Here is a 13477-nt window from a genome sequence, read left to right on the forward strand (position 1 = left end):
ATTTTGTTACTTAAAAGCCCTTAAGTGTTTCTTTTTTTCTTTTCCTAAATGATTTATTATTGCATCCATAGCCTATCTCTTTTTTTCCTTACATTTATACACATTGATATTTTTGTTAATTTTCATTTTTCTATTTATTTGAAAAAGTATTCTTTGAATAAAATTTTTGGCAGATCTGTTGTTTTGTTATTTGGATAGGGTTGCAATTTTACAATTAATATCTTTGGGTATTCAATGAATAGCCATTTTGAAGCGTGTTTGTTTGTGTGTGTGTATGTGTGTGTGTGGGTCATGTATATATTAATTTTATAATCTGTGACTGCAATCAAAAACTAAAAATGAAAGTCTTGTATTTTGTTTGGTTACTTATGGTTAAGGTTAGGGCTGGGTATTGGTTAAGGTTGTAATTGTTGGGATTAGGGTTTTGCCCATAGAAGTGAATGGACAGGATTTGGGGGCTGATTTGGTCCCTACCATTCTTGAAATCAGACCTATTCCCTTGAGCGTGAAGGTTATTTTGTTTTAGGATGGATATATAACGGCTACATAGTCAGTACTCCACAGAAAAGAGGCAGGTAGAACGAACTGTATACAGGATGCGTGTGTCTTTTAAGAGAAGCATGCTTTCCCAAAGTATCATTAAGAAGAAGGCACAAGATCTCCTTTTACATGTAATACACTATATATTTTATTCACCTTCTTTCTGAGGATCTAACATTGCAAAACATCTTCCAACTGCACCGGCATGGGGATGATGAATGACAGCTCTGATGCTGGGACTGGTTTGTGGGCTTGTGTACGCTAAACATCAGACAGATGAATTTTGTATTCAAGGCACTGCTATGACTGTTCAGCATTCTGGCATGCTGGAGCAGCTCAGACCCACGGCGGACGATGGTGGAATGCACGTTGAGACGGGTGCCTTGTTTCTTTGGCCCTGCAGTGTCCGGGCAGCCTGAATGACAGAGTTGTGTTGGCCTTTTGAAGCATTTGTTCACCGTGGGGGCATGCTGCCAGTCTGAGGAGGTCTGTGAACCTTATCTGACTAGAGGAAGCTGGGGCTGGGGGCTCAAGGTCATCGGGAGAGGGTTTGACCTTGGCTGATGTAGGTGACCCCATTGGGCTGGTCCCCCATATTTCTAAAAATAGTCTTGTTCCCTATGGCTAATGGCCATCTGGCTGACCTGGACTGGCCCTCCAGAACCCAGCTATCGATAACGACGGTGACGTCCACATTGGCAAGTCACACTGAGGGCCCAGTGACTCCTGGTTGCCGATCTGTTCTGATAATCCTGTAGCTAGTCATCTGGCTGAAGGTGGGAATAAGGCTCTGTCCATCTGGAGCCAGTAGAAAAGAGCACACACACACACACACACACACACAACGGCTTGGTAATTGCACTCAGTTAAGGGCACTCTATCGATCTCTAAACGTCTTGTGTACATCACTGGACAAGCTGAAACCCTCAACAGCTTATTCTGTATTCAGAAAGTAACCCTTAATGGTGCCTTTTCCCTGTCTCCTCAAAGACAGAGAGGAGGAGAAGAAGCAGACGGAATCCTACTAGACTTCAGCTGAAAGTGGAACAACCTTTCGCAGGACATGTAGTGCTAAAGAGCTGTTAGTGATGGTCCGCACTGAACCATTAAAGGTCAAACAGCATTCCCCCCCTAAACTGAGATTGGGAAGGAGAAGACGGCAATGGAAGTCCTCTTCCACTAATACACGTCAGTGTCACATCGGCAAAGAGAAACAAATACGGATACAAATTCGCTTTGTCAAAGGATTACTTATACTTGTAGTACTTCTCAATATCTCCTTTGAGGGATATATAGCCAGTTTATACTAATGATACATGTTTGGTGGTTACAGGTAAGTGAACAAGCAAGAAGAAATAAATACATCTGACAGACGCAAAGAGAAATGATATGACTGTAACATTACGAAATGATCCAGATGAAGGACATGTCCCAGGAAGATGCCAACTTTGGTTTTACTGTGGTAAGAAATGGCTTAAAATATTGCAATAGCCCAGATGGCTGCAAACCTCCACACCCCCCCCCCCCCCACCATTTGGGGGGACATTATTTTGTTTTTATTTACCTGTCCAGGTCTGAGGAATCTTGCTGGACTGGTGTGTTAATCACACACAGTGTGAAACTTCCTTACAGTACGTGGTCAGCACAGTCTGATAGAAATGGTGTTTACGTTTTTTTTATTTTTTGTCTGGTGGTTGTGGATGGAAGGGATAGAAGTGATGTGAGCAGTGAAGCAGATAGGCGGTGGGTAAATGGAATTGGGGGGGGGGGGGGCAGAGCCCAAAGAGGGTACTGAGAGGGGCAGGAAGAGAGATTTAGGGTGCGGTTTGGCCCTTTCACATGGAAGCACTCTTATTTTGTGGAGTCATTCAGTGTTTCACATTATAGTCCCAGGCCTACTCTACACGGAACTGTTTTCATAATGCCATTCCCAGCTTACAAACATTTACCCAGGGGGCTGCAGTGTTTTTTTCTTCCAATTTATAGCTGTGCAAATGTACTCTAAACAAAATTTAATAAAGGCCACGATTAGCGCCCTGTTGGGATTATGATTCCTGTCAGGGAGTACAGACCCAAACACAGGTCATTACCGCTTCTGTTTTCATTAGCTTTTGGTTCACATGACCGTCCCTTTTCATGTAAATGCCGACGTCCTACTCAACCTGATACAGCAGACAGCATCTAGCCTGAAGTTCTATTGGCCGAGGAGCTCAGAGGAAAATGAAATGTGTCTCTACTGACAATGGACAGCTAAGACGTGAAGGCATGATTATAGCGGCGCCTGAACACTGGTGGTAATCTGTACAGGTTATTCAACTGTTTTGATTACTTTTCAGCAAAGAACAGGTGGGACAGTGGAAATTGGTCATGGGCTGGCAGTTTTCCAGAAAGTTCTATATAGGTTTAGAATGAAATAAATCTTTAATAGATTCACATGGAATTACATAGTGTAATATCAATTTGTTTCCCTCAATGCACTGTAGTTGTTTTAACTGTGTCTCTCCCGGCTAATAAATTGTGGAAATGTGGTTTCCTCCAAAGTGAACTCGATGTAAACAAGGCAGAGTTTCTCCTTCCTATTCATGGCATTTTGTTCCCAAAGCCTTGGCTTAACGCCCGATGCTGTAGGTCAACCGGGGAGCGATGCTCTTTCATTCCGGTTTGGCCTCTGTTCAGAAGGCCAGCAAATTGCAGTGATCTTTCACGTCTCCTCCTGCCCTGGCGAGCATTTTACAGTCACCCATTATCTTGACATCAGCTGATTGGTTAACAATATTGGATTTAGCTGTAAACATTTTCACGAGGAAGTGTCGTGCAGGTAATTTTCCTGGAAGGAAACAAATAAAGCAATATGGAAAACCCGCTTTGCTAGTGTATAGAAAACGGAATTCCATCAACATAACCAATCAAAGGCTAATAGAGGAAAATGACAAATATATCCTGACAAATCCGGCCCAAAATGTAAACCGACAGAGCTTGTAGGACCTGCAATATATTTGTGTATCTTTCCTTATTTGTGCTTTGTTGTGGTTTTGAAAGACCCGCTGCCAGCTGAACAGTGATATAATCCTGCCTTTGCTTGGTGAAATGATGAGGAGCGGGTCAACCTTCTCGTCCAATCAGAGTGTTCCCCTGCCTGTGAACTGAGAAACAGAATCTGAGGTCGTTTCCAGCTGCTTTTTTATGCTTGCTTTAGGGCGGTGAGATATTGTAAAATATTTTTAAGAATGCTTGTCTTCAATATAAGGAAATTGTTGCTGTAACCAATGGCAAATAACTGTGGGGAAGATGGGGTTTAGATGAATCTGTCATGCCCCGATCGTCCGCTCCTCTCATGTGCCACGCCCCCTCGTTAACCTCATGTGGAATCCCAGTGTTTTACAGCTGTTTCTGATTGTTGTCATTCGTTCATTGTATTTAGTCCGCGTTTCCGTTTGTTTCCCCAGTCCGGTCATTGACGTTGTTTCGTTGCGTGCTGCCATTAAAACCCTTGTTCCTGATCCCTGGAATCCTGCCCTGTTTATCTGTGCTCCGGGCGCGTACACGTTCCATAACAGAATGACCGGACTCCGGAAGAAGACATCGCCTCGTCTGTTCGAAGAGGAGTACCTTGACATAACAGACGAGGTGATATATTGGCTGGAGCAGCCCGAAGTCAGGGACGATCCCGGGCTTTAGGCTCTAGCTCACCGAGGGCCCGGGACATCTTAGAAGAGATGTCCCTACCCGGAAATGTGCATCTCGCTGAGGAGGTGCGTTCCATGGTACGGCAGCTTCGAGAAGGAGCTGCCGAGTCCATGATGAGACGGGTTGTCGTGGACAGCGGAATGCCAGACGGCTTCCTGCACAAAGTGCCCCCGACTCCGCTTTCCCCAGCACGGAGGAAGAAGCAGAGGTCCCGACAACAGGAGGAGGCGCCGGAGGTTTTCCAGGGAGACGTCGCGGTCTCTGCTACCTTGCCTCCGTGGAATCGGAAAAATCCCCTCCCGATTCTTAATCCGGCGGTGTTTACTGTAAGTCGGACACCACCGCTGTTTTGCCCCGACAGACGCCTGTGATCCACATAGCGGCTGCCAGACTGCCAGGACCAGCAGCCCGCACCTTAGTCGGGACGTGCCTGGCCCTTAAAGGGGCCAGGTCCATGAAGGACACTATCCTGTGGGTTCTGTGATTTCGGAAGCGAGCAGCGCCCCCCGTGGTTCCTTAGGCTGCAGCGCCCCCCGTGGTTCCTGAGGCTGCAGCGCCCCCCGTGGTTCCTGAGCCACGGCCCTACCTGGAGACAGCTAGGAGGTTCTTCGCCCTCCAGGGTCTATACTGGCGGGTGGTGGGTGAACCCGCCATAAGGAGCTCCCCGGTGGCAGTTGCGCTCCTGGAGCAGCTCCGGAGGGAGTTCGCTGCCATCTCTCCAGCGGCTCCACCTCAACAGCTGGAGAAGGCGGAGGAGACCTTAAGGGAGCTGCTCCGGCTGCGGTCAGAGCTGGCCCCTCCAGAGGAGGACGCGGCCCCTGCTGTACCACTGCCCTCTGAGGTTCCCGAGGCCCCTGTCCCCGAGGAGGTCCCTGACTGCTGCCCTGATGCACCTCCCTCCATAGTGGAGTCGGAGGGGGAGCTTGAGTGGGATCCCTCGGGGATTGCCTTGGTTTCCCCCGTGGCTTCCCCTGTGACTGCTCCCGTGACTTCCCCTGTGACTCCGCCACCGTCACCCCGGTGTGACAGACCCCAGCCGGGTCCCCGCCTCTCGGTCTCCCGGAAGGGGAGGGGACACCTGCGCCGGGGTCGGGTCCCGCCCACCCTACCCCCCGGCTCACCTGCGGTCCCCGGTGTGCGCGCCTTTGGGGGGGGGGTTCTGTCATGCCCCGATCGTCCGCTCCTCTCATGTGCCACGCCCCCTCGTTAACCTCATGTGGAATCCCAGTGTTTTACAGCTGTTTCTGATTGTTGTCATTCGTTCATTGTATTTAGTCCGCGTTTCCGTTTGTTTCCCCAGTCCGGTCATTGACGTTGTTTCGTTGCGTGCTGCCATTAAAACCCTTGTTCCTGATCCCTGGAATCCTGCCCTGTTTATCTGTGCTCTGGGCGCGTACACGTTCCATAACAGAATCATTTAGGCATGATGGTTTAGTTATATTTAAATACTTAAAGAATAACGAATAAGATGGTTATATCCAATGCAGTGTAACAACAGTGCAGAAATAACCTGAACCAGCAGCTCCAGGTTTGAAAACCTTGGACACAAGTGGGTGCCCCTGTAAATCCAAAAGGCCTTGTGGGAATCTTCTGCACTGTCCAAGAGGCATGTGACTCCAGTGGAAATATTCAGCTCCCTATCACGCATGCTCCACTCGAGATGCGCACTTTGAGGTGTTCGGAGCCACGGCTGAAGTTAGTTTTCTGGACCAGTGAGCACAGAAAGCAGAAAATAACCTCCAGACACAGTGCATCATTTCTCCATTTTGGGTGGCCCGCTCACACAGAAAGATTCGACCCTGCGTCACGCGGGGTGGGGGGAGTCACACTGGAATCCTTCCCCGGACTGACCGCCCGGCACATCTGATGGAAGTGCGCAGAGTGGAACGCGAGCCGCGTGAGCAATGGAGCGGCGGATCTAAAGGGAAACCGGGAGCGGCCTGCATGATTGCTCCTCCTTCTGGCTGCTCCTCCTTCTGGCTTTAGTGTTCATAGCCCCTCACTAACCAGTCCCCCTGTAACTCAGCTCCCATCTTGCATGGTTGCTTTGCAAGCACAACCAAGCAAATCAATATGCTTTGTATATCCATAAATCATCTTTGGGGAAAAAAATATATTCATAAATCAACTGGTAACAAAAAAAAAGCCTATCCAGTGATGTGTGGAGGGAAAGGAGTGTGTCTTATGAACTTGGATGAGTGTATTTCTTTTCATCACGCTTCGACTGGAGACTGGCAGCAATATTGACAATGTGGGTGTGTGTCTGTCAGACTTCAGCGTTCTTAGAAACTCACCAGACTATGATATTTGTTCATCAACAATAGAGCAGCATGATGCCATTGTGGAAACTGCTGGCATTTACAGTACCAGTGTGAAGTTGGCACACGCCAAGCTGCCTATGAAGGAGAGTGATAGTGTCGCATCACATGACCTGCTCACCTGACCTAAACCCAGCAGAGGTGGTTTTGGAGGAGTTTGACCAGAGAGTGAAGGAAAAGCTGACAATGAGTGCTGAGGATATACGTGGGACCTCCTTCAGGACAGTTGGACAAGCATCCCAGGAGGCCACCTCATGGAACTGATGTAGAGGAGACAGTAGGGTCAGCCAGTCCCTGGAGCGATTAAGGTTAAGGGCCACACTCAAGGGCCCAATGGTGGCATCACTCTGCTGACCACAGGCATTGTACCCGCAAACTTTCGAGTACCAACCCACTGAACTAACCCCCCCAACAAATTATTATAATTTTTTTATGTATTTTTTGGGTCAATGCATAATTCTATATGTTATATTATAATTGTGATGTCTCTATTCTTAAATGTAGAAAATAGTACATATAATAGGGTAGGCGTGTCCAAACTTTTGACTGGTATTGTCGGTATCGCTTTCTTTATGCCATTCTAGAAGGGTTCAGTCATCCCAGGAAGGAGTGCATGGTGTGATTTGTAGTTTACTTTTCCAAATTATGTGTTTCCGGAAGGTTCCTGAATGCTTTCTCTCCCTTTGGTGTGGATTGTTTATGCTGTACTCGAAAGGACATTCTGCTGTACATGTTCCCTCCAACATGAAGACTGTAGCCACCTATATCCCAGCCTCTATTTGTAGTTAGGGAACTGTGCTTGGAGGCCTCTGTGTTTTTAGGCTATGTGGTTACCATAGTGATTACCACTGTGAGAGAAGCTTCAAAGACATTCCATGTTGTAAGAACCATTTTGTATTTATTAGACGAAATGACGACCGTAACTTTTACATATTGTGATTTTTCTGTGTCATCTAAGTGCAGTGTTTCCCAACCGAGTCCTTGACTAGCCCCTCGAGTCCACATTTTCGCTTCCTCCCAGCTCCCAACGCACTTGTACCAGGTATTCGGTATTCTTCATTGCTTGGTTGTTTGGTTCAGGTGTGTTGGGAGCTGGGCGGAAGCAAAAATATGACATGTCTGGGTGTCACCGAGGACTGGTTTGGGAAACACTGAGGTGGTGGATCATCTCACCTTTCAGCCTGTGAGAGAAGTGAATCAACATTCACTCAACATATTGAATGAACACCTTACTTTGGAGATATTGCACAGGCCTCTGGCTGAGTTCTGCTCTTTACAACAATGCATGTGGAAAATGTTTGGTAATTTGCAGCACACATAACAATAATAAAATTACTCTGTATGCATGATGATCATGGACTGTTTGCTCCCTGGCAAACAGTCCACATTTTTCCTTCTTCCCAGCTCCCACAAGCAAAAACGTGCACTGTCTGCTTGTCCCCGAGGACCAGATTGGGAAAAAATGCCTTAGACCATTGCACATCTTGGTTTTTGGTGTTTGTTGAGAAGATGAGAGCCAGGATCCTTTTAATCTGGAAAAAAAAAATGCTGAATTTTTAAATTGGAAGTGGTGTTTTTTAAGAGTTACGCTCAAGGTTAAAGACGCCCACATTTAGCGAAAAAGAAAAGAATAGTGGCTTCTATCATGTGGCAGCAGATTAGTGAATCTTTAAAAAAGAGCCTGACAAATGGAGGTGCAGTTTTATAAGAGTTTGTAAGGAAGGTGATCCAAGTACTATGGACTGGCCTACTTAGTTTGACCGCTAAATCCATTCTGAAATAAAGATGGGAGGCTTTCTGCCAGAGACAGAGTACCTACACTTGATAATACTGTCAAAAAGCTTCATGGTCAAAAATGGCTCGAATCCAGCATTATCGCAGAAATAGGATGATTTTTAAAAAAAAGAAAAACGTCGGGGCTTAGTCCGAGATATTGTGTCATGCACAGAAGCTGAAAGAATTACCGAAAGACAGGGGACTTCTTACAGCCCAGCCAATTACACAGCACTCGGTCATACTAGGATATCTCACAAATGATTTGAACTTATCACTACCCAGCTCTGAAGTTGCTGCTTAATGGACTGTTTTAATAGTTTTTTTAACAGTTGACAAACATTGAATGTGAGCATTATCATACTGAATGAGGGGCACTTAATCCATTCACTCTCTGTGCTGATATAGGTGGTAGTAAAGTAGAAGTATGTCATTAGCACTATGGACCCCTTCTTGTAACAGATTTATGTAAATGCATGGAGCTCTTTGCTCCATGTCTACCACACAACAAAAGGATGTACTCGAGCCAGATTTTGTGCAAGAATGCAAGGTTAACAATCCCAAACATACACAATGTGTGCTGGGTTGTATCTTGGCCAATATGCTTTAATTTATTTGTCCATTTAATACTTATTAGTACTTGTTCCTTTGTGATTACTCAAATACAGTATTTCCTCAATGCACAGCAAGAACAGTGACATTGAAACTAAACATGAGCCTGCATATACTTGTACTATAGGGAACAGTCTTTGACAGATAGAGTAGAATATAAGTTGTGGTGTGAGTTGTGAATGATGATTTAATATGATGATAAATGACCAGTCCTTGCCATTAAACACTATTAGCGTTCCTATGTATGTGCGTTCCTATCTTAGGGTTGCTCTAATCGGAAACTGAATGCACTCTTTCTGGGCATGGATGCCATTAATGCATCGTAGGGTTTGTAATGGTAAACTTTTCCTTTGGGAGCAGAGAGAAACAGCTTTTTTGCCTGCTCAGAAACAGGATGCTCATGAACTACAGTCACAGACGATGATGATACTTGAGATTGGCTCCAAAATGACTACAGGAATCCTTGCTCGTTATATCTGTGAAATCACCTTCACATTATACACAGAGATGGGGAAACTCACATTTCTATTCTGCCGAAACAAAAGTTGATGCTGCGGGGCAATATATGCAAATCTGAAATGTTAACGTAGTCAGACAGATTTATTGAAGTGGTTAAGGATGGTAAAGGAACAGAAAGATCCTGGCTCAAGTCCCAGGAGGGCGCTGCTTCTCTGCAGGCACTTAGCCTGAATCGACTGACTAAAAATACCCCCACGCTATATTGTACGAATTTATGCATAGTAAAATTGTATGGCGTGCAATTAAAAAAAGATGTAAATCCCCTAAATGTCCCCTAAGTAAATAAAAATTAGCGAAGTAAACAGAAAAGCACGGTGTCTCTCAGTGAACAGGCCAGTCGGGTCACAGTCAGAGTTGAACGGCAGCCTCAGGCCCATTTAAAGCAGCTGGTCAGTTGGGGGACCTGGTGGGAGCATTTTCACAATGTGCTTCCCTTTTGGCACATCCATGTGATACGATCCTTGCTGTGTGGGGATTGAAGCTCTTCATTTGGAGCTTGAAGCTCCATTTCCCTGAATTTTATTACCTCGGGCCTACAGCTTTGGTTCAGGGGCTCCACACAAACGGAGCGTGGCGCTTTTTGGATTTCCTGTTTTTGTTTTTTTTTGTCATGTACATTGTGACTGCTTATTGAATGGGATGCCAAGTGTGCTGGGCTAATGTTACCATCCATGCATGAATTTAGATAAATCGGTCTTCTGCGATTGGCCAAGTGCTGAAGGCGGGGCAACCGGACACATACCTCTCAAGGATGCTAACGGTATGGTGGGGGTTGTTTGAAGTTCACATCACGGTCTTGGCTAAAGCTGACATTCGTATTTATTTATGGAAAGGTTCATGTCTGTTTGTGATACGTTGTAATAGTGAAGAGATGGGTTACAGAATCGGAGCCATGAGTGTATGGATCAATTAGGGACAAAAACTGAGTCATCAGACATTGGTGTCGGAATGAAAAAATGTAATGGAAAAAAACATCAAAATATCTTCCAGTTCTGTGGGCCTAGTGAGAGCCTGTGGTATGTTTCTGTGTTCCAGGGAGACTTTTCTTCTAATGAGTATTGGAGTTCTATTAAAAATCTGCTACACCAGCCACGGCTACTTTGAACAAATGAGAAATGTATTTCTATTGCCAAGAAAAGAAAATCTTGAGCGAGCTTCTAAGAAGCTCACACCAACCATGATAGTAAATCACCAAGCTCTACTCCATGGTAAGAAATAAGTAATAGATCTATTTGTGCTGATGAAAAGAGCGTTTACCTAAAACATGCCCTGCTCCAACCCGCTGCCTCCTGCAATTATCATTAACACAACAGGAAAGGACACAAGGTAGACGACTCCTTTGCTTTGCCCGCCATGAAAACCAGGGGAAAGAAAGCAGCGTGTTACCCACAGCCATGTCAGCCGGCCTGAGTAAGCGGCCTCAGGAGACACGGCGCTCGATGACGGAGCGCCATGCTGCACCGGATAGCGAAACGGGACGCACATTAGCTGTGGAGTGACTCAGTCCCAGGGGGGTGCAGTACTAGACAGGACATCCCCATTAGCTCTCGGCATGCAAGCAGCGTCACCTGGCAGCGGGCGCTTATGGAGTACAACAGTAACGGGAGGCATTTTCACAGAAGCGAGAGCTTCATTCTGCAAGCAGGACGCATGTCTGATGACACAGGCCGCATCCCACATCGCTCCCAGTCCAGAACACCAGCACAGGCAGTTCTGTGTGCTTTGAGCTCACATCTCATGTTTGTGTTTTTCTCTGTCCGGAATCTGAACTGTTCGCAGGAATGTGTGCCTGTACGGCCGTGTCCCATCTCACAATGGGTCCCGAGCGGGCCACTCTGATTGGTTAATGGATTATTAAAAAGCTGATAGATCTATTAGATTCTGCTCTTCTTCTCAATCTGTTTTCATTAAGCACATCTTTGCTATCCAGCAGTGTCAATTATACAGTGAAAAATCCAAAGTATTTCAGACAGGCAAATTATTTAATGATTTTCTTTTCCAGAATGATTCTGAATGGAGCAGTTTAGGCATAATTTGAAGGGCTTTCTCTGGGACGCACACCCTGCCTTTAAATTTGCAGCAAAGCGCTGTGATTCAATCCCACACCCTGCAGTACACCTGCCAGACAGCAACCTGCTAGCAGAACCGGAGCCCAGGCGGGTCAGTGGGTGTTCAAACAGGTCGCACTGATGAGCAGCCCCTAGAAACAGCATCACACATGGGCCCTGATCAGAGGGCCCTGTCACCCCTGCAGCGATATTCACTGCGGTCTCATTATCAGCCCTGGTGCTCACGGTAATTCAAGCTGATGGCCACTGGGCTTCATCTATGCATCTGTTTCCCATGTTAAAAAAAAATATCCTGGTAGGGGCATGTGGTCTGCCTGGGAGTTCTGGTGGTCTATTTGTTTGCCTCGCAGTCCCCAAGATGCTGTAATAGGTAAATAAATGCCCCCCCACTCATTTTTGTAAGCTCACTGCTGAAGCTGCTTAATCCAGCCCTCCCTCAATTAGCTGGGGCAATTAGTGGGCTGCTTACACCGCTCATGTCCAGCTCTTTGAACAAGAAGGTGTGCTGCTCTTTTGCCTGGGACACATTCATCATCCCTAACGGCGATAAATTAGTCTATTTACATCTTCTCCCCTCCCCATGAAATGGCCGCAACCAGCCCTCAGCTCCCCTTTTGCAGTGCACCTGTGTCCAGAAGCAAACAAAATACAGACTGTTTTATCACAAGGGGAGGTGGGTTAGGTCTCCTTAACCTTGATTGCCGTGGCAACTCCAAAAGAACTATGTCTCATGATTTAGCAGTAATGGCTTCTCCTGGTGAGGGGAATACTGAAAGGGGGTTTTGATGAGAGAGGGGAGAACAGAAATATCAGGGGGCCCCTGTCAGGCCCGAGGGGCCCTCACTCACTCAGACAGATCAGCACGGACCTCAGCATGATATTTCAGTGGGCAAAACCTGGCCTCCTGTTTGTGACGGTTACCGCATTCTTGTATTGCTATTGGCGAGGAGATGAAATGTTTCCTAAGTGCAGCTTCCCAGGCTTCTTGTGTTCAGGTTCCCATTTGACTGAAGTGCAGTGCTTGAGGGTCTGCCAGCTTAAGGGGTTTGGGTAATACTGCTTGTTGCCTGGTCATTACTGGACGGGTCCTGGTTTGGCAATTAACTGAAGCAAAGCTGAACAGACCCTCCATGTGTGTGGAGCAGTGTTTGCATTTGTATTACTGAAACTGCTTCTCTCAGTCCTTTAATAACTAATAGCAAGGTCCTCACTAACCATATGCCCACACAGTTATACTCTCTTTCCTCCCTCCCTCCACCAGGTCCTGAAAGGCAGCAAGAAGCTCTCACTGTCTGTGCGTTCGGTGGGCCGCATCCCGGGGGGCTACGTCACCAATCACGTCTACACATGGGTGGACCCGCAGGGCCGCAGCGTGTCCCCGCCCCCAGACCTGCCTGAGCACCGGAGCTCTGCCTCCGGCTCTGGCTCAGCTGGCCGCCGCGTTGACAGCCTGCGCCGCAGCCATCTGCCGCTGCTGCAGGACGGCGATGAGAAGAAGGTGGGCCGCATGTGTGTGCAGGCTGGGAGCCGCATGCGTGTGCAGGCTGGGAGCCGCATGCGTGTGCAGGCTGGGAGCCGCATGCGACATCTGTACATGTGACTTATATATGACATCTCTACATGTGCCGTATATATGAAATCTCTACATGTAGCTTACATATGACAGTAACATGTGGTTTACATGTGCCATCTGTACATGTGGCTTACATGTGTCATCTGTGCATGTGGATTACATATGGCATGTGTAAATGTGCTTTACATGTGTCATCTGTACTGTATAACTGTATAACAGGTACTGTATAAAATACAGTACCTGTATTTTATTATAGCTTTGTTGTGTTTTTATATACATTTATAAACTATGAAAGTTGTTTGATGCTTGCCTGCCTATACACTGTGCTCTATATTGTTGCCATAAGACTAGATTACTGTGAGTTGTGAGTGTGTGGGTCATCTGGC

The 13477-nt window shown here is 46.6% G+C and overlaps 1 protein-coding gene across 9 annotated transcripts in view; it reads left to right on the plus strand.

Annotated features, from left to right (window-relative positions):
- Positions 1–13477, plus strand: part of whrna (whirlin a) — a 61477-nt gene that overhangs the window by 21169 nt on the left and 26831 nt on the right. For all 9 annotated transcript variants that reach the window (XR_002840575.2, XR_002840576.2, XR_002840577.2 and 6 more), the window contains one exon: positions 12780–13016. Coding sequence is in view for 6 of the 9 variants with exons in the window: in XM_023831514.2 (XP_023687282.2) it covers positions 12780–13016 (237 nt within the window). In the remaining 3 variants the exon portion in view is untranslated. The remainder of the gene's footprint in view (positions 1–12779; positions 13017–13477) is intronic.

The sequence above is a fragment of the Paramormyrops kingsleyae genome, chromosome 7 (assembly GCF_048594095.1).
Source record: "Paramormyrops kingsleyae isolate MSU_618 chromosome 7, PKINGS_0.4, whole genome shotgun sequence".
Classification (NCBI taxonomy): domain Eukaryota; kingdom Metazoa; phylum Chordata; class Actinopteri; order Osteoglossiformes; family Mormyridae; genus Paramormyrops; species Paramormyrops kingsleyae.